This window comes from Oncorhynchus mykiss, chromosome 19, assembly GCF_013265735.2.
Source record: "Oncorhynchus mykiss isolate Arlee chromosome 19, USDA_OmykA_1.1, whole genome shotgun sequence".
Lineage (NCBI taxonomy): Eukaryota > Metazoa > Chordata > Actinopteri > Salmoniformes > Salmonidae > Oncorhynchus > Oncorhynchus mykiss.
The window spans coordinates 3,568,909-3,590,474 of record NC_048583.1 but is presented as its reverse complement, the minus strand read 5'-3'; the positions used below and the strand labels follow the sequence as shown (position 1 = coordinate 3,590,474).

Below are 21,566 nucleotides of genomic sequence, written 5' to 3'. Positions count from 1 at the left end.
AGGCCTGACCAAGATGTTTTCTCATGAAGATAAGGTGTGTATTTCAGATAGATCTGCTGTACTGTAGAGGGGGGTGTCAATGCAGGGCTTCGAGGTACGGTCTGATATCAGTAGTCATGGTGTCATACAGCAGAAACCAAAGGCCTGACCAAGATGTTTTCTCATGAAGATAAGGTGTGTATTTCAGATAGATCTGCTGTACTGTGCTCTTCTCGGCAAGTAATCAACACGTTGGGTCATTTTTGTTCCGTTTCTGATTTGTTTAAATTATGGGACAGTACAGGTGTTGTGACCAAGCATATGTAACGATTTCTAAGACTGTTGTGAAGTCTGGTAACATTGACGTAAATCAGCCTACAGGAAAGATAAATGCTGACAACTATTGATTGTCCCCATGCACCTTTACTAGGAACGTTGACGTCTATGGAAAGTCTAAGCTGAAAAATATGAATGGCTTATCCATGAAGTGGTTTAAATCGGAGAACGGACCATGCGTTGTAATTAAAATATGAATGAATACCCCAATACAAAGGAGCTTAGCAGTCTTAGTAGCTTCCGACAGGACGTGCTGTAATACGCTGTGGCTGGAACTGACCAGTGTGACAGGGATTATAGCCCAGGGAGGGGGTGGGGGCAGGAAGAGAGTGAGAGTAAGAGGGAGGGAGGGAGAGAGTGGGTGAGTAGAGATAGTTGTAACACTTTATGGTCCAGCCCCCAGCAGGGAAAGAACATTCCCAACCTCCACTTCTGGAACAGCTGTATCCCGAAGCCCTGACTGACTGACTAACTGCGCTCACTGACGGTTAGTGCAAGTGGGGACGCTGTGGAACAAGCTTTAGGGCTGGTACTTATCTCCAGTCAGATTAGTGACGGTGAAAGCAAGGTGTCTTTAGCCTTACAAGTGCATGACAACCAACCTGGTAAAGAGGAAACCTAGACTAATCTTCCTGGAATGAGAGGCAGGTTCTCTGTTTTCTGTGGAGAGGCATAACGAGAGAGAGAGAGGCAGGTTTTCTGTTGAGTCTGTGGAGAGGGATAACGAGAGAGAGGCAGGTTCATAATAGAAGTTTTGATATTTTTCTGTATTTGTTTACTAATGATTTACTTTCACCTCTTTATTTTGTTTTTCATTCCATGATCTTCAAAGGACGTTATGCAATAGTTAAGCTTAGATGCTGAAGTAACTGCCAAAGTTTGAGTCTCGGCTCCAACAGGAAGTGATGTTGTTGTTTGGTCTGATTGCGTATTGTCCAGGAGCCTTGGGAGGTAGGCTGTATCATATGATTTATACCTATGCTGTGTAACGTTAGCCTGTGTTATACTCTGTTATTATTTAATTTTTTTGTGTATTTTTCTCCCCTATTTCGTGGTATCCAACTGGTAGTAGTTAGTCTTGTATCATCGCTGCAACTCCCATACGGACTCAGGAGAGGCGATGGTCGAGAGCCATGCGTCCTCTGAAACAACCCAACCAAGCCGCACTGCTTCTTGACACACTGCTCACTTAACCCGGAAGCCAGCCACACCAATGTGTCGGAGGAAACACTGTACACCTGGTGACCTGGTCAGCGTGCACTGCGCCCGGCCCGCCACAGGAGTCGCTAGTGCGCGATGAGACAAGGATATCCCTGCCTGCCAAACCTTCCCCTAACCCGGATGACGCTGGGCCAATTGTGCGCCGCCCCATGGGTCTCCCAGTCGCGGCCGGCTGCGACAGAGCCTGGCCACTGCACTGCGCCACTCGGGAGGCTTGTTATAGTCTTATTGATCTGTAGCTTTAGCCTGTGTTATAGTCTATTATTGATGGAGGTCAATTGACCAGTCGTTGGTATAGCCATTGATTAAATCTGTGTGTGGAGCATTAAGATCGTCAAGTGTGCTGGAGTTGGTTTTCAATGTACTCCGTTATTGCCATTTGACCAATAGTCAAATTAAACTAATCACGTTTAAGGTTACTTCCTGGTTAGTGAATTCTTGCTCCACTGTAATACCAGTTGTGGATAAAGTGTCAAATGTACATGATTACACTGCAGCAGCCAGGCAGGAAGACCGTGTGTGGCCCACAGTCTCAACTCTCTCTGGGTTCCTTGTTGTTCCGGATGAGTGGTCATCCATCAGCAGCTCTGCTGTGGTCCGGAACAGGGCGAGATGGAGAAAGAGAGACTTGCAATTCTCCGACCATCAACATGATCTAATGGGTAGTTTTTAAAACCCTGACTCTCAATCCCTTACCAAACATCATCACTGTCCATCTAGTGTGTGTGTGTGTGTGTGTGTGTGTGTGCGCGTGCGCACGGCAACTCAGATAGTGTCTGTTTTTGATACCCAATCTCCTATTGACACTTAAAGATGACCTTTTAGCTTGTTGCTGATGCTACCTCTGCTAAGTCTGTCATGTTGATGCTACCTCTGCTAAGTCTGTCATGTTGATGCTACCTCTGCTAAGTCTGTCATGTTGATGCTACCTCTGCTAAGTCTGTCATGTTGATGCTACCTCTGCTAAGTCTGTCGTGTTGATGCTACCTCTGCTAAGTCTGTCATGTTGTCTCAATCTAAAGTTGGCTTGCGTACCTTTCTAGTTGTCTTCCCTCGTTAGGTTATGAGTTCTAGGCTAATAGTTCAGTGGTGCCTTTTTAAACCTCTGAATCTCTCAACTTCCCCTCCACCTCTCCATCCCCTCCCTCTCTTTATAGTACTCGACAGGCCTGCACTAGAGCGTGCCAGGGTCTCTCTCCCCCTCCAACAATCGCCAGGCGTGTACAGTTACCCATAATCCCCTGGGGGACAAAGACCTAAGAGTGTAACATGAACAGACACCAACTCTTAGATGTGGGGAGGGCAGCTCTAACTGAAGCCCAGAATGTCAGTCTGAGTCCCACATGGCACACTATTCCCTAAGTGCACTACTTTTGACCGGGACTCATAGGGTTACCCATAGGACTCTGGTCAAAAGTAGTGCACTATAGAGGGAATAGGGTACTATTTGGGACTTGGACTCCGTTCAAGAGCCTTTTGACCAAACGTGCCACTCGCTGTGTCCTTAATTCAAATGATCATGTATAGGCCAGTGTGTAGAGATGGATGGAGTGAGATGGAGTGTGGGTGTTGCTCTTACTAAATGGAGTTGATCCAGTGAAATGTGAGGATCTATAGGATTGTACATTGTTAGAGGGCTGTAGTCTCTTTCTAAGCGGGCCACTCTACTTGAACTAGGTGGGTCTTTCACACTATGGTGCCAACTCTATCCGTGCACTTTTAGTGTGGTTGGGATGGTAGTCTGTTAAGTATGTTTGCTCAAGTTCATACTCCCCAGAGGCCTCCATTTATAAATGGTGTGTGTGCACAAAATATGCCCCAAAACATGCATACACCAAGTAGGCATTTCTAAAAACTGAACTTGACGGTGAGATTGTGCGTATCCTCCTGCAAACTTTAGACCATGTTTACACACAGTTTGTAGCGGTTCAAGTTTTGTATTGCAAATGCACAAAGCAACCTCGTAGCCTTGTACATGAATATACGATGAATTATTCATAACAAAAAACAGGTAGCTAAATAGAATAACCATGCAATTAATGGCTGTTAGTGAGATGAAAGAGAATCGATTTATTTTATCTTTGCATTCTAAAATACTTTGAAATCTGTCATTTCCATGACCATTGCAGAATAAATTCCTCATCTTTTCTGACTGTGATGGTTTCAATACTCGCGACGTAGCCTATAGGCCAACAACAAGTTAGGATAGGCTACCATTTGTTTCTTTTAATTGGACTCACATCACAGTGGTAAATAGAAAAGCTACCGGTATGTTTAAGTATTTTGCCCAATGCAAGCCAATCCGAAGTGCTAGAACAGACGGTTCACCTTTTTTTTTTTTTACCTTTGTAGACTCCGTCTGAATAGCCAACTGTGACGTAAAATTCATCGAGTAGCCTAGGCATCTCATTTACACACTACATATATCATAACCATTGCAGAATAAATTCCTCACCTTTTCTGACCATGAAGTAGTACAACAAATGACCATGCGCATCTCTAATTTAATTGGGCCTATTAGATATTCTAATTTAATGTTTTTGCTCCATGCATCCGAAAGGGAGCGCGGTTTATAACATACAGGTGAACAGACCGTTGATCTTTTGCATTGAAAAGCGATCTGTTTCCAGGTCAAAAATTCATTCGTTTTTAGAAATGGTCAGAAGGCCCACAGCAAATGTCTTGGCCTAATTCCAATCCCTCCAAAGTATACAGCAAATGTCTTGGCCTAATTCCAATACTTCCTAAGTATACAGCAAAAAGGGCGTTATTGTCACCATACAAGGTGAATGATGGGCATTATTCTGGCGGAGTTTAAATGCTCGTTCACACTTGTACAGTTTTACGACAGTAAACGACAGTTTTACGACAGGTTTTATAACGGGAAACATGCATAAATATTTCATTTTTTAAAATTGCATTTTTGTATATTTTTTACAATTACAATTGTCTTAAACCACCACCGCATTTCAAAACTGTCAAACAAGTCAGTTGGTTGGTTTGGCTGGCTAGCTAATTAGCAGCTGGCTAGCTGGATGTTTTGAGTTCAAGGTTGACCGGAGAAGCCTAAAGCAAGAGCCAAGAGAGGACACCTGAGATGACAGAGGACGAGCGCAGATGCTCGGTAGTACTACAAGGTTACTTTGGACAATTGTCGACGTACAGTGAGCCTAGCTACCCGGCTACAGAGACCAGTCATCATTGATCCGGGTCCAGACCTGTCTGACCCTGTCCCTGACCAAGGCTCCTGAGTCTTTTAACTGGCTGTGACCGACTGATGCCACCTCCCTCCACACAGACATGTATCACACCATGTCACATGATTCATTTGTTTATTTAATTATTGTTTATTTATTCACATCAGCTCTTAGCTGACAATGTTGTACACCTTGACGATAAACTAAACCTTAATGTAGCATTCATGAAGCCTTCAAAACACTCTTGTCATAGGAAACACACAATTCTCTTGACATTACACCTCAGCTCTAACAACCCTTTAACACCTCCCAGTATGGCAGAGCTGTACAATGCTACAGTGGTACCTCCCTCCCTCTCAGGTGACCTGTTCTGTATTGAGGTAAATACCAAAGGGCAGTGGCTCTATATTGGACTCTGTCTCAGGTGTACCAGCTCACCTGTCAGCTAGCGTTCCCACAACTGCAGAGGGCTAATGCATGTTTGATAAGGCCAGTGTGATACACACACACACACTCAGGTCTGCAGTCGCCCGCCCAGCCCTAACTCATGCATTAGCAATGAGACAGGGTCACACTCCATGGCACGGGGATGAGTCCCCATAACATCAGTAACACAACTCAGAACAGCAGAGGGAAGAGTCCCCACAGCACCAGTAATACAACTCAGAACAGCAGAGGGAAGAGTCCCCACAGCACCAGTAATACAACTCAGAACAGCAGAGGGAAGAGTCCCCTCAGCACCAGTAATACAACGCAGAACAGCAGAGGGAAGAGTCCCCACAGCACCAGTAATACAACGCAGAACAGCAGACGGAAGAGTCCCCACAGCACCAGTAACACAACTCAGAACAGCAGAGCGAAGGGTCCCCTTAACACCAGTAATACAACGCAGAACAGCAGAGGGAAGAGTCCCCACAGCACCAGTAATACAACTCAGAACAGCAGAGGGAAGAGTCCCCACAGCACCAGTAATACAACTCAGAACAGCAGAGGGAAGAGTCCCCACAGCACCAGTAATACAACTCAGAACAGCAGAGGGAAGAGTCCCCTCAGCACCAGTAATACAACGCAGAACAGCAGAGGGAAGAGTCCCCACAGCACCAGTAATACAACGCAGAACAGCAGACGGAAGAGTCCCCACAGCACCAGTAACACAACTCAGAACAGCAGAGCGAAGGGTCCCCTTAACACCAGTAATACAACGCAGAACAGCAGAGGGAAGAGTCCCCACAGCACCAGTAATACAACGCAGAACAGCAGAGGGAAGAGTCCCCACAGCACCAGTAATACAACTCAGAACAGCAGAGGGAAGAGTCCCCACAGCACCAGTAATACAACTCAGAACAGCAGAGCGAAGAGTCCCCTTAACACCAGTAATACAACGCAGAACAGCAGAGGGAAGAGTCCCCACAGCACCAGTAATACAACGCAGAACAGCAGACGGAAGAGTCCCCACAGCACCAGTAATACAACTCAGAACAGCAGAGGGAAGAGTCCCCACAGCACCAGTAATACAACGCAGAACAGCAGAGGGAAGAGTCCCCACAGCACCAGTAATACAACGCAGAACAGCAGAGGGAAGAGTCCCCTCAGCACCAGTAATACAACGCAGAACAGCAGAGGGAAGAGTCCCCACAGCACCAGTAACACAACTCAGAACAGCAGAGGGAAGAGTCCCCACAGCACCAGTAACACAACTCAGAACAGCAGAGGGAAGAGTCCCCACAGCACCAGTAATACAACTCAGAACAGCAGAGCGAAGAGTCCCCTTAACACCAGTAATACAACGCAGAACAGCAGAGGGAAGAGTCCCCACAGCACCAGTAATACAACGCAGAACAGCAGAGGGAAGAGTCCCCACAGCACCAGTAATACAACGCAGAACAGCAGAGGGAAGAGTCCCCACAGCACCAGTAATACAACGCAGAACAGCAGAGGGAAGAGTCCCCACAGCACCAGTAATACAACGCAGAACAGCAGACGGAAGAGTCCCCACAGCACCAGTAACACAACTCAGAACAGCAGAGGGAAGAGTCCCCACAGCACCAGTAATACAACTCAGAACAGCAGAGGGAAGAGTCCCCACAGCACCAGTAACACAACTCAGAACAGCAGAGGGAAGAGTCCCCACAGCACCAGTAACACAACTCAGAACAGCAGAGGGAAGAGTCCCCACAGCACCAGTAACACAACTCAGAACAGCAGAGGGAAGAGTCCCCACAGCACCAGTAACACAACTCAGAACAGCAGAGGGAAGAATCCCCTTAACACCAGTAATACAACGCAGAACAGCAGACGGAAGAGTCCCCACAGCACCAGTAACACAACTCAGAACAGCAGAGGGAAGAGTCCCCACAGCACCAGTAATACAACGCAGAACAGCAGACGGAAGAGTCCCCACAGCACCAGTAATACAACTCAGAACAGCAGAGGGAAGAGTCCCCACAGCACCAGTAATACAACTCAGAACAGCAGAGGGAAGAGTCCCCACAGCACCAGTAACACAACTCAGAACAGCAGAGGGAAGAGTCCCCACAGCACCAGTAACACAACTCAGAACAGCAGAGGGAAGAGTCCCCACAGCACTACAGATACATGGTTAGACATGATCACTGACTGGATAACAATGCAGTGACTGCAGTCTTCACTTACTGCTACCTGCGTCCCACACATCAGATTAACCGTGATGTCATGACATCAAAGTGATGGCCTTTAGAATAACCTATTAGCCTGCTGAATGAAGTGGTTAATGCCATCACTGTGCATTTGAATGGCTTCCTGAATCTTATTTATTCAACCTATATTCATCCAGGCAAGTCGGTTAAAGATGCGCTATGCAGATAACGCTCCGCCATTTCCTGGTTGCTAAAATTCCCAAATTTGCCTCATTTCAATTTATGTGACAAAAATAAAGTGTAATGTAGAGTCTTTGTACCATCTAAACCGCTGTGAAATATATTTTCTAAAACCAAAAATATAGTATTTTCAGCTGTTTTGAAGCTGGTGTACAGAAGTTAAAGACTACATTTAAATCCGGGAAGCATAGACAGCGCACATAGAACACATCTACCGCTTCTTAGACTTTGATGCGAATGACCAATCTATAAATTGCATTTCTATGTGAATTTGGCCAGGCCGCCTAAAAAGTTTTACATATTGCAGCTTTAAGAACTAATTATCACTTACCATGACAAGCTGACAGGTATTGGGTTGGTTGATGATTTGAGTGTGCAGTAGGTTGTTGTTGGAGTGAATAGGAGTTTTATCGAGAACACGCTAGGTAAGGCAGTACTATCAGTTACTCTCACTGTTGTCTAGGTGTCGTAGTGAGCTCATAGTCTCCATAGGCTTTCTATTGTCACTGGGCCATTCATTGGTGAAGCACTGTCCTGGATATGAAACTATAACTGATCCTTATTATAGCCCCTCTCTTTCTCACTCTGACCCAGATTAACACACACACACTGACAGGCAGGTGGGAGTCTTTGAGCCTGTATACCACAAGCTGCAGATTGTTCCTCGTTTAGACCAAGGTCTCGCATCGTGTTCCCAGAGGACTGCTAGGTAAATGGAGGTTCCTCTCTCTCTCTCTCTCTCTCTCTCTCTCTCTCTCTCTCTCTCTCTGGATCTTTCCCTCTCAGGAACCTGCTGCATATCTGTTGTTTACTTGGAAAAAGCAAAGTGACTCCATCTGGTGTTTTCAGTATCTCAGCAAGCGAACACTTTCCCCTTCATCGTTATCATGTGCACAAGATCTGGGGTGTGTTCATTCAACAAGTGTTTCTTATTGGACAAGTTCAGGCCGTCCTGACATGTTTCAGTCCGCCTTCTGATGTTTGGTGCCTAATGAATGCCACCCTGATCTTTTCTGTTTCTCCACTTAGTTCAGTTTAGTCTCTGCATTCACCCTCGTACTGTAGAGTTGTGGGCATCTGGCTCGTCCCAAACGGCACTATAGCAGTTTTCCCCAACTCCAGTCCTCCAGTACCCCAAACAGCACACATTTGTGTTGTAGTCGCCCAGACAAACTCACCTGATTCAACTCATTTTGAGGGCTGGATGATTAGTTGACAAGTTGAATCAGATGTGGTTGGACGGTGCTACAGCAGAAATGTGTGCTGTTGAGAGGACTGGAGTAGGGAAACACTCCCCTACACCACTACCTTTGACCAGAGCCCTATGGGGCCTGTTCAAAAGTAGTGCACTAAAAGGGGAATAGGGTGCCATTGGGATGCACTCTATGGCCTTTCTAACATTGCTTAAACTTCAACATAGCTATTGTTTGTAGCTTTTCAATACTACAGAGACCAACTTGTGTCTTTATTTACCCTTGGTTATGAGTATCAAAGCCAATTTCATTAATTAAGGACAATATTTCATCCTAAGATGGTTGACCTCATTGGTTTAAATGGCAACAGATTCTTAACGCCATATTAATGACTTTTAGTGGAAACTAGGACGGATTTCTGCGTATTGTAATGCCACCTACTGTATGAACGGCAGGGTATCAGTTGTTTTGAAAATCCTTCCAAGAGAAAAAGTTTTTGAATTTGGGATTCAAGCATTACATGAGTTTCCACATCATAACCAACAGAGGGCAGCAGAGGTCTCGCTGTCTTTCTGTCTGTTTCTCTGTCTTTCTGTCTCTGTTTCTCTGTCTTTCTGTCTCTGTTTCTCTGTCTTTCTGTCTGTTTCTCTGTCTTTCTGTCTGTTTCTCTGTCTTTCTGTCTCTGTTTCTCTGTCTTTCTGTCTCTGTTTCTCTGTCTTTCTGTCTCTGTTTCTCTGTCTTTCTGTCTCTGTTTTATGATACTGTTGTGTTAATATCGTAGACACTGTCAAATAAAGTATTTTCAACATAATAACTGTGATATTGATGCCTGTGTTTCCTTGTCGTTGTGTTTTCCAGAGGTTTTCAGAGGAGGAGCTCTGAAGAGTATGGACTCCACTCCAGTGACTGAACTAAAGGGTCAGTTGAAGGGGCCTTAGAATGGGACCACTCCTCACTTCCTCACTTGTCCAAAAGTGCACTTCAATATCTACCTCTCAGTGACTCCTAGGCCTATAGGGACTGCTGACTACTTATCACTGGTATTGCGCTGATCTGTGTCAGCTTTAATCAATGAAACACCTTGCTCAGTAGACGTCTGCCTACATAGGTAAACAGTTGTAAGCATGGAGTTCTCCGTGGTTTGACTTTGTTTTGAGGTCTTTAGCAGTTAGCGACATCAGCTTTCCCCACGCACTCCCGAAGACCAGAGATGAGTGTGTCTCAGCCCGGGGAACGCGTCCCCGTCGGGGGCATGAATGGCTCCGGAATGAGGCTCCCCCTCCTCTGCACCGGCGACAAAAATGGCAATGCTTTCCCTGTCTCCTCTTCATCCTCCTCTTCCTCCCCAGACTCCCTGCAGAGTCTGAGCAGCCTGGACGTCGACATGGAATGCGTTATGTCGACCCAAATCAAAATGGCCGCTGTCTCACCCGCTGCGGAACTGCCTCAGACTGAGTTCTCTGAATCCAACGACAACTCGGTGTCCGTCTACCTGGACGCTGATGAGGACTCCTGGAACGACAACCTGACCCTCGCTATGAGCATTGCTGGGATACGGGAGCATAGAAACGGTAGCCAAGGCGATCTCCATGACAACGTTAACAGTGTGGCGAGCAACAGCAGTGGGAGAAGGGACTCTTCCCCGGACTCGGGGGCCACGGAGATCCCAGGTGACGAGGATGATGAGGAAGGGTTTTTCCTGTCGGTGAGCTCGGACATGGGGATGAGGAGAATCAGCCTGATCGACTCGGAGCGGCTCCCCAGCAGCGGGGTGTCCATCCTGGAGGACTCGGACACGGCCTCCCCCTCCACCACGGCTCCCATCCAGGCTCCACTCTCCGCCCCATTGCCTGACCTCTGTAAGGGCCTTGAGGGGAGGAAGAGTCCTCATGCTGGGTCCATCACCATGGAACTCCAGAACCTCCAGACCGGGGCTAGCAGCTCACCGGGTCTGCCCGATAGAGAGGCACTTCAGCTGGGGGTGGATTTGCCCGAGGAGGCCTGCACTCTGGATTTTCTCCCCATGGTGGAGGCAGCGGACACCGAGCCTATTGTGGCACTAGAGGTTCTTCTCAGTGAGACTATAGTGTCTCCAGATTCTGAAGGCTTCACTGTAGTCTCCCAGACCTCCACCTCAGTACAAGTCTCCAAGGGTGTGGATTTGGCAGTGTCCCCCTTTACCGTTCCCCAGTCTCCAAACAAAGGGTCCAAAGGTGCGAGCCCCGCCTTCCGCAAGACCAAGGAACACCCGTGTGCAACTCGGGTCAAACCGAACGCCGCCATCGCCAAGACAGCGGTCACCACGACATCCAAACCTGGTAGGACCGACGTCAAGAGGTTCCCCAAACCCGACCTGAAGAACGTCAAGTCTAAGGTCATGTCCAGGCCCGCCTCTACAACCAGAACAGCCAATCAGACGCAAGGAAAAACTGCTCCGGCCAATGAAAAGAAAGCCCCAGACGGAGTCAAAAGGCAAAGGTCGTCTTTGGGTCAAACTAAAGTAGCTTCGCTGAAGCCGAGCCCCAAACCCAGACCCAATCAAAACACAGAGCCCAGAGTCTCTAACCAATCTGAGAAGAGGAGGAAGGGCACTTTAGTCAATGGCATTTGCTCCACCTCCAGCAGCTCTCTGGGTTCAGAGTTGGCTGTGGATGGGCACCGTTGGACGCCTGGGGAGGGTCTCCTAAATGGAGAAGAGGGTACTACAGGAGTGTGCACTACAGGAGTGTGTACTACAGGAGTGTGTACTACAGGAGTGTGCACTACAGGAGTGTGCACTACAGGAGTGTGCACTACAGGAGTGTGCACTACAGATGACACTACAGAGGGAGCAGGGGGTGAGACACCTGTAGAACAAAGGAGAAGAAATGGCACAGTAAGTAGCCCACTGTGTGTGTGTGTGGTGGGGGGGGGGGTGGTGTTTGTTCTATTACGGCCCTGTTTAAATAGTTTGGTCAAATCTTTCCTTCGTTCCTCCCTCTCTTCCTTGAAAGAATCACTGATCTGCATTTCACATGATATAACCAATACACACCAGACTGCCCTCACCCAATTCAACTTGGCCAGATCAGTGACTTCCTCAAGATGTATTTTTAGTATCCACAACAGGGGCTGTTAGTGAACTGACTGAGATTTCCAGTCACCAGGAACATACTTTATCAGGATGATATGACGCATGTATAGAACAAGCCCAAGGCTGGTTTCATCTCTAAACGGTGGGAGCAGTGGTTTTAGGTGAGGGAGTGGCAGTGGTTTGTTGTTGGTATTTTGCCTTTAAATCCATTGACAGGTTTCAACTCTTCCTGTGTTTGTGAGTGGCGTGATTGAGTAGTTCCTCAGGCAAGTCTGGCTGCGAGCATGTCATCACATGATTTAACTATGTTGTTAGTCAGGCTTAAGTAATCCTTGGCTAAAGGAGAGCTTTGGGTTTCAATGTCAACTGTATCATTCACTGCAGTATGATGCTGAACATTGAACCCCAATCAGTGTTGGGGTTCTGTTGAATGACAGCATGAGTCAAATCATTTTTTTGTGTGGAATGTCTTGACATCTGCGGGTGTGTGTGACACGTCGGTTGTTGAATGTTCCGCCACATTCTATTCTCAGTTTGAAACAGTCCTCAGAACAGATTTGTTGCTCAGACACTTCTCATATGAAGGCAAAAGCCATTTGTCAAACTGTTCTGAATAGCGTAAGAATAGTCTGAACATTTATAGTAGTCAAGTCTTTTCTTTGAAAACTCGCCTGCAAACTCACTCCATATGTGCCCTGTGTTTACAGAAGACGAAAGAGGGGGAGGAAAGAGGGGGAGGAAAGAGGGGGAGGGAATAAAGAGGGAGGGAATAAAGAGGGAGAGAATCTGGTCCCAGCAGTGAATCCCAGAGGGAATGTAGTACAATAGCAACTTTTTTACCTCAGAGTTCCAGCCTACTCCTATTTCCTCTCTCTCTCTCTCCTCCCCCTCCTTCTCACTCCTCCTGCCTGTGTGCTTCTACTTCCACATTTCTGCCTACGACTCTGGAATGGCCAACACCATGGTCTCGGTGCGCAGCTCCGAGCTGGGCCCCATGGGCTGGGACGCGGTAACTAAACGACAGCTCTTTCTGCAGAAGGTCTCCTCCAAGCTGGGGCCCTCATCGGTCAGACAGCTGCCCCAGGTCAAGGGCAGGGGGGCCGGGGGAGCGAGCAACACCGGGGGACCCTCCCTGTTTCCCACCTCTCCAGCTCCAGTAGGAGGGAGTTTTGGCTCCAGGCTGCCCCCTCCCGCTCCTCCTACGACGGGGAAGGACGGCCAGACCACTGGGAGTGTGTCTCCACCGAGAGGACGACCAAGTCAGACAGCTGGTGACTACACACACACACACACACACACACACACACATCTTTCTGTGTGTCAGTAACTTGATAAAGTGTATAAATGACAAAGTGTAGAAAAGACATTGCTGTGTGTGTAGAGACTTGAAACTGTGTGTGTGTGTGAGTGAATGTGTGTGAGTGAGGTGTAGTGGAATGTGAAAGGCATTCTCAGCTCTGCATTGTCAGCCTGCTCATTTCCTGCTGCTGCTGCAGAGATGAGGGCACTTAAACACACACTCTGGATGGGGTAAACAAGACACACACTCGTACGCATCACACACACGCACGCTCCATATGCACACACACACACACACACACACACACACACTCAATACAGATCAGAACAAGACAATCAGACAGAAACAAACACATGGAGCAACAGAGAGATTGTGTGTGTGGACGTGTTTAACCAGAAGTTCCCACAAGAATAGTAAACAAACAAAAATTTGACTGACTGCGGATATTTTGTTGGTCCCCACAAGGTCAAATGCTATTTCTATGGGGTTTAGGTTAGAATTAGAGGTTGACTGATTAATCGGCTGATTTCAAGGTTTCATAACAATCGGTAATTGTCATTTTTGGACGCATATTTAGTTAAAAGAAATGAATGTTAGCAGGCAATATTAACTAGGGAAATTGACACTTCTCTTGCGTTCAGTGCAAGCAGAGTCAGGGTATATGCAGCAGTTTGGGCCGCCTGGCTCGTTGCGAACTGTGTGAGGACCATTTATTCCTAACAAAGACCTTAATTAATTTGCCAGAATTTTACATAATTATGACATAACATTGAAGGTTGTGCAATGTAACAGGAATATTTAGACTTATGGATGCCACCCGTTAGATAAAATATGGAACGGTTCCGTATTTCACTGAAAGAATAAACATTTTGTTTTCGAAATGATAGTTTCCGGATTTGACCATATTAATGAACAAAGGCTCGTATTTCTGTGTGTTATGTTATAGTTAAGTCTATGATTTGATATTTGATAGAGCAGTCTGACTGAACGATGGTAGGCAGCAGCAGGCTTGTAAGCATTCATTCAAACAGCACTTTCCTGCGTTTGCCAGCAGCTCTTAGCAATGCTTGACGCACAGCGCTGTTTATGACTTCAAGCCTATCAACTCCTGAGATTAGGCTCGCAATACTAAAGTGCCTATAAGAACATCCAATAGTCAAAGGTATATGAAATACATATGGTATAGAGAGAGAGAGTCCTATAATTACTATAATAACTACAACCTAAAACTTCTTAAATGGGAATATTGAAGACTCATGTTAAAAGGAACCACCAGCTTTCATATGTTCTCATGTTCTGACCAAGGAACTTAAACATTTTTTTACATGGCACATATTGCACTTTTACTTTCTTCTCCAACACTGTTTTTGCATTATTTAAACCAAATTGAACATGTTTCATTATTTATTTGAGACTTATTTATGCATTGTTGAATGAGTAATTGTCATTATTACAAATATATATAATTTGTCCGATTTTTAATCGGTATCGGCTTTTTTGGTCCTCCAATAATCGGTATCGGCGTTGAAAAATCATAATCGGTCAACCTCTGATTAGAATTAAGTCTAGGGTTAGGAGCTATGGTTAGTTTTAGGGTTAGAAGCTAGTGTTAGGTTTAGGGTTAAGGTACGGGTTAGGGGTTAAGGAAAATAGGATTTTGAATGGGACTGAATTGTATGTCCCCCACAAGGTTAGCTGTGCAAGAGTGTGTGTGTCGATCTCCAGACTGTGTGTTTCTGCTTGGGTCTGTCTCAGTTCTGCGCAGAGTTACATAAGATAACTCTCTCTCTCTCTATTTTCATCTCTCTCTCATCATGTTCCCTCACCACACATCTTTTAAAAGCCATTTAAAATGGGAGACTGACTGACTGTGTGCTGTGCTTGTGACCATGCGTGTCTGCGGTCTAATTTTACTCTAACTTCCCTCTGTGTCCTCTCAGAGGAAGTCGAAAAGCATATGCAACCCTCTCGCTCTCTCCTTCTTCCTTCTTTCGGGTCCTCTCTTCCTTTTGCCAGAGGGGTTGGATCCAATGTTTGATTCTCTCAGTCCCCATACACACAAAAGGCTTTTCTTGTGTGAGGAAATTGAGACTACTGTTAGCGTGACGTGGGTCATTGGGAGTAAGTCCCAAATGCCACCCTATTCCCTATATAGTGCACTGCTTTTGACAAAAGCCATATGAGCCCTGGTAAAAAGTAGTCCACTACATAGGGAATAGGGTGTCTTTTGGGACGTAGTCTTAGTTACGCGAGACATCAACATGTTGTCTTCCATCTAGTCTTCAGACGTAGAAAAAGTACGCCTTTCCTACCACTTCTCAGTGTTTGGTAATCAGACGTAGAAAATGTACGCCTTTCCTACGCACTTCTCAGTGTTTGGTAATCAGACATACCTTATTCAGTCACGTAAAGCACTCTGCATTTTCATTCAACGGGGTTTTCAGTACATGGGGTTTTCAGTACATGAGGTTTTCAGTACATGAGGTTTTCAGTACATGAGGTTTTCAGTACATGAGGTTTTCAGTACATGGGGTTTTCAGTACATGGGGTTTTCAGTACATGTGTCTTAAGCCATCCCTTTAAATACGCTGTATCTTTGATTTAGAATTCTGTTGACCGACTCACTAGAATATATGGAGAGAACAGGTTCAGAATATTAGGGATCAATGAAAGAAAGCCATCTAAATTAATGCATTTTCATCTCTGTTTTACATTTTGGTTATTCAGCAGACGCTTTTATCCAGAGTGACTTACAGGAGCAATTAGGGTTACGTGTCTTGCTCAAGGGCACATTGGCGGATTTTTCATGTAGTCGGGACGGGGATTCGAACCAGCGACCTTTCGGTTAATGGCCCAACGCTCTTAATCCCTGGGCTACCTGCCACCCTGTTTTAGCACCAATTGACAGGTTTAAAAATAGTCTGATTTCGTCAGTTATTTAGGGTTAAGAAAGTATTTGAGTCATAAAACAGGTTTGGAGAGCCTTTAATCAAAAATACTGTGGTTTGATTCATCCTGAAAATTGCCACCTTCAGTTTGTCAACCCATGATAATGTTGCAAGATTAGTGTCCATTCAAATATAACAGGGAGAATAATGTACAATAGTAGGCTATACCCTCACCTATTATAACAGGGAGAATAATGTACAATAGTAGGCTATACCCTCACCTATTATAACAGGGAGAATAATGTACAATAGTAGGCTATACCCTCACCTATTATAACAGGGAGACTAATGTACAATAGTAGGCTATACCCTCACCTATTATAACAGGGAGAATAATGTACAATAGTAGGCTATACCCTCACCTATTATAACAGGGAGAATAATGTACAATAGTAGGCTATACCCTCACCTATTATAACAGGGAGAATAATGTACAATAGTAGGCTATACCCTCACTTATTATAACAGGGAGAATAATGTACAATAGTAGGCTATACCCTCACCTATTATAACAGGGAGAATAATGTACAATAGTAGGCTATACCCTCACCTATTATAACAGGGAGAATAATGTACAATAGTAGGCTATACCCTCACTTATTATAACAGGGAGAATAATGTACAATAGTAGGCTATACCCTCACTTATTATAACAGGGAGAATAATGTACAATAGTAGGCTATACCCTCACCTATTATAACAGGGAGAATAATGTACAATAGTAGGCTATACCCTCACCTATTATAACAGGGAGAATAATGTACAATAGTAGACTATACCCTCACTTATTATAACAGGGAGAATAATGTACAATAGTAGGCTATACCCTCACTTATTATAACAGGGAGAATAATGTACAATAGTAGGCTATACCCTCACTTATTATAACAGGGAGAATAATGTACAATAGTAGGCTATACCCTCACTTATTATAACAGGGAGAATAATGTACAATAGTAGGCTATACCCTCACTTATTATAACAGGGAGAATAATGTACAATAGTAGGTTATACCCTCACCTATTGCCTGCACTAACTATCAGGTTGTAACTGTTACGGCTTGGGCTGCACTCCGCTCCATAACAGTTTAGTTAGCCTACGTGTAAAAACAAATTAGATCAACTGATACTAATGATCCTCAGCAACCATACGGACGTGACAGCGTTTACAGAGGAGGAAAAGGAATGTGAAGGAAACAATGGAATGATAATATAGGCTATACCACCCGAAGGGAACTAACAGTACATTGGCGGTTGAATATGTGTGGTTATTAGTCCTACTGATGGTTGATACTGATAGTGGATAATATTTAACATGAAAGTCGGGGTGTGGCCTATAATTAAGACATTCGAGAGTAACCATCCCTCAAAGTTAATTAATTAATTAAAATACGGAATAATGCCAAAGCATTTCATAAACTTTACTGTGGGAAAGTTGATTTGTTGATAATGCTTCAGGTTGCTGCCAAATGACTGGTTTAACGTTTGTCTCCAGTGACTATAATGTAAAATGGATCTAAAACAAGTCATTTATATTTACAATCCCCTGATCCAAACAGATGACTCATTAACCTAGCTCTTATCGATAGCTCTTATCAAGTTGTAAATGACAATGTATGGAGAATGGTGTTATTTCTGTCTGACAAAAGAAATTAGTCTTTTTCCACTTGAAACGGGTAGGTAGACATTCATGGTTTCCTTGCAGGTAAAGATGGTCAAATTATGAGGGAATTAAGTCGAGGTCAGAATACATCATATCTGTAGACACACCTCCTCCACACCTTCATTCATTATGAGGGAATTAAGTCGAGGTCAGAATACATCATATCTGTAGACACACCCCCTCCACACCTTCATTCATTATGAGGGAATTAAGTCAAGGTCAGAATACATCATATCTGTAGACACACCCCCTCCACACCTTCATTCATTATGAGGGAATTAAGTCAAGGTCAGAATACATCATATCTGTAGACACACCCCCTCCACACCTTCATTCATTATGAGGGAATTAAGTCGAGGTCAGAATACAGCATATCTGTAGACACGCCTCCTCCACACCTTCATTCATTATGAGGGAATTAAGTCAAGGTCAGAATACATCATATCTGTAGACACACCTCCTCCACACCTTCATTCATTATGAGGGAATTAAGTCAAGGTCAGAATACATCATATCTGTAGACACACCTCCTCCACACCTTCATTCATTCAAGCTCCAGACCCAATGAATAGCAGGTGAATAGAATGCTATTCTCATGCTTAGGTTTAAGGTCAATATATACATGGAGAGAAAAGTGCATAAAAAAAAGGAATTGCGTTCCATTTACACACGCTTAACCCGGGTCGGGATTCCCCCACAATAGCCTGTCTGTAATTTAACTATTTGTTTCCATAACCGCTAGGCTGCAGTGTGTGATATGGGACAGTTGGGATTCGGGGGTCTCTCTACAAATCTGAGGGTGTGTGTGTGTGTGGAAGAATTAATCTATCAGAAAACCAGATCTGCGTCTTGTCAGAAAAGGTCAAATTCTGAGCGGACAATAAGTTTCCTTGTTTCTGAAAAACGGTGCCAAATTTGACCCCGAACTCTGGCCATTTTGAAAAGGCGTCTTTGAGAAGCACATTCAGAGAAACCTTCTCCACCCAAATAAGAGTTCAAAGGCTGTCTGTTACTCATTCACCATCATTTGTTTCAAATCCAATCAAATGTTATTGGTCACATATAGGTGTTAAGCAGATGTTGTTGCGGGTGTAGCGAAATGCTTGTGTTTGTTTCTTGCTCCGACAGTGCAGTAATATCTAACAAGTAATATCTAACAAGTAATATCTAACAAGTAATATCTAACAATTTCGCAACAATACACAAAACGAAGTAAAGGAATGGAAATAAGAATATATCAGCAATGTTAGAGCAGCATAGACTAAAATACAGTATATATACAGTGTATATACATATGAGATGAGTAATACCAAATATGTAAACATTATTAAAGTAACTAGTGTTCCATTTATGACCAGTGATTTCAAGTCTATGTATATAGGCAGCAGCCTCTAATGTGCTAGTGATGGCTATTTAACAGTCTGATGACCTTGAGATAGAAGCTGTTTTTCAGTCTCTCAGTCCCAGCTTTGATGCACCTGTACTGACCTCACCTTCTGGATGATAACGGGGTGAACAGGCAGTGGCTCGGGTGGTTGATGTCCTTGATGATCTTTTTGTCCTTCCTATGGCATCAGGTGCTGTAGTTGTCCTGGAGGGAAGGTAGTGAGCCCCCGGTGATGCGTTGGGCAGACCGCACCACCCCCTGGAGTGCCCTGTGATTGCGGGCGGTGCAGTTCAAATCAAACTTTATTTGTCACATGCGGCGAATACAAGTGTAGAACTTACCGTGAAATGCTTCCTTACAAGCCCTTAACCAACAGTGCAGTTCAAGAGGAGTGAAGAAAATATTTACCAAATAAACTAAAGTAAAAAGTAGAAAAAAGTACAAATTAAAATAACACAATGTTGCCCTACACCACATTGTCTGTGTGGGTGGACCATTTCAGTTTGTCAGTGATGAGTACGCCCAGGAACTTGAATCTTTCCACCTTCTCCACTGTCGTCCTGTCGATGTGGATAGGGGCATGCTCCCTCTGCTGTTTCCTGAAGTCCACGATCATCTCCTTTGTTTTGTTGACGTTGAGTGAGAGGTTATTTTCCTGGCACCACACTCCCAGAGCCCTCACCGGTCTCGTCGTTGTTGGTAATCAAGCCCACTACTGTTGTGTCGTCTCCAAACTTGATGATTGCGTAGGAGGCGTGCTTTGACCTAATGTCTTATGTGGTTACTGAGGCAACATGCTTGTGTTCAAAACCATGCTTGTGCTTGTGTTCATTTTTTACCTTGTTGTAAACACTCACCGCAAGGTGAACACACAACTCCTAATGTTGCCTAGGTAACATAAACATGTATATGTGTATCTTCCTAAGACATTCAGGCAACCAACACACAGCTTGGTGTTCTCAATTATACACGGAGTATACAAAACATTAGGCTCTTTCCATGACACAGACTGACCAGGTGAATCCAGGTGAAAGCTATGATCCCTTAATGCTATCACTTGTTAAATCTACTTCAATCAGTGTAGATGAAGAAGGATTTTAAAGCCTTGAAACATGGATTGTGTATGTGTGCCATTCAGAGGGTGAATGGGCAAGACAAAATATTTAAGTGCCTTTGAATGGGGTTTGGTAGTAGGTGCCAGACGCACCGGTTTGTGTCAAGAACTGCAGCGCTGCTGGGTTTTTCACGCTCTAAAGTTTTCTCGTATGTACCAAGAATGGTCCACCACCCAAAGGACATCCAGCCAACTTCACACAACTGTGGAACGCTTAGGAGTCAACATGGGCCAGCATCTCTGTGGAACGCTTTCAACACCTTGTACTGTAGAGGACGAACCGAGGCTGTTCTGAGGGCAAAGGGGAGGGGTGCAACTCTATATTAGGAAGGTGTTCCTAGTGTTTGGTAACTGAGTGTATAATACAGTATGTATTTGCTGTCAAAGGGCTATTTTGGTGGTCCTGCAGTAACAAACACTGTACACAGGAGGTCTATTCAGTCATGTTACTGTACTATCCAACAGCTTGAGCTAGACATTTCCTGTACACACAGATCCAGGACCAGCTTGCCCTGCTCCAGTCCTAACCCTGACCATCATGATGGAAAACGTCAAACTGACCGCACTGTAGATCATTGTTATCCTACTACTAATCTCTACACAGCAGTGCTCTTCCTCTCTTTCCTGTCTCTGATGAGCAAAGCCGATGGTGACGAAACCCACAGGTCCACTCAGGGCGTTGTCCTGGATACACATGTACACATCCTTGAGTTTTGACACACACAAACAACGTCTCTGCTATTGTCTCTCTCACACTGTCTCTCTCACACACACACACACACAGGGCAGTGGTGTGAAAAAGGAAGAGCCATAGGGCCTTGGGGAGGTGTTCCTACTGATAGTGAAGCATGTTTGATTAAGTATGGGGAAACATCTAAAGGAAAGGAGGAGGGAGGAGGAGGTGTTGTTAGTTCCCACCAAGCCCTCCCCTAAGCTGGAGAACAGCCCAGGGGTTACCAGACCTGGGTCAAGTTAAACTACAGTATTTGGCTATGTGGGTCATGGACAGACATTGTACCAGACATTGGACAAATGAATATGTCAAAAAGTATTTGCGTTGTGCGTGTGATTCATCTTGTGTGGGGGCGCTAAATGCAAACGCAGCTCAAGTATCTGGAATAGCCTGTAAGATCCAGGGTCCTGTTCAATATCAGCTAGTAGAAACTATTTCAAACAGAGTGAAACAGGAAAGTACTTCATTAACTTGTACTGTAAGACTAAGAATTTAACCTTAACTAGTCACGTTGCCAAATGTGTTGTTATGTTGTGGCCCACTGAACATGACCCAGGTCTGAGGTGTA

At 44.8% G+C, this 21,566-nt stretch overlaps 1 protein-coding gene across 3 annotated transcripts in view; it reads left to right on the top strand.

Moving 5' to 3' along the window:
- The window catches only part of LOC118941414 (microtubule-associated tumor suppressor 1 homolog), a 90,456-nt gene that overhangs the window by 17,579 nt on the left and 51,311 nt on the right, over positions 1-21,566 (top strand). For 2 of the 3 annotated variants that reach the window (XM_036953975.1, XM_036953974.1), the window contains exons 2-3: positions 9,640-11,656; positions 12,891-13,125. In XM_036953975.1, the coding sequence (XP_036809870.1) occupies positions 9,992-11,656; positions 12,891-13,125 (1,900 nt within the window). In that variant the 5' untranslated portion in view covers positions 9,640-9,991. The remainder of the gene's footprint in view (positions 1-9,639; positions 11,657-12,890; positions 13,126-21,566) is intronic. The other variant, XM_036953976.1, reaches the window with a different exon arrangement.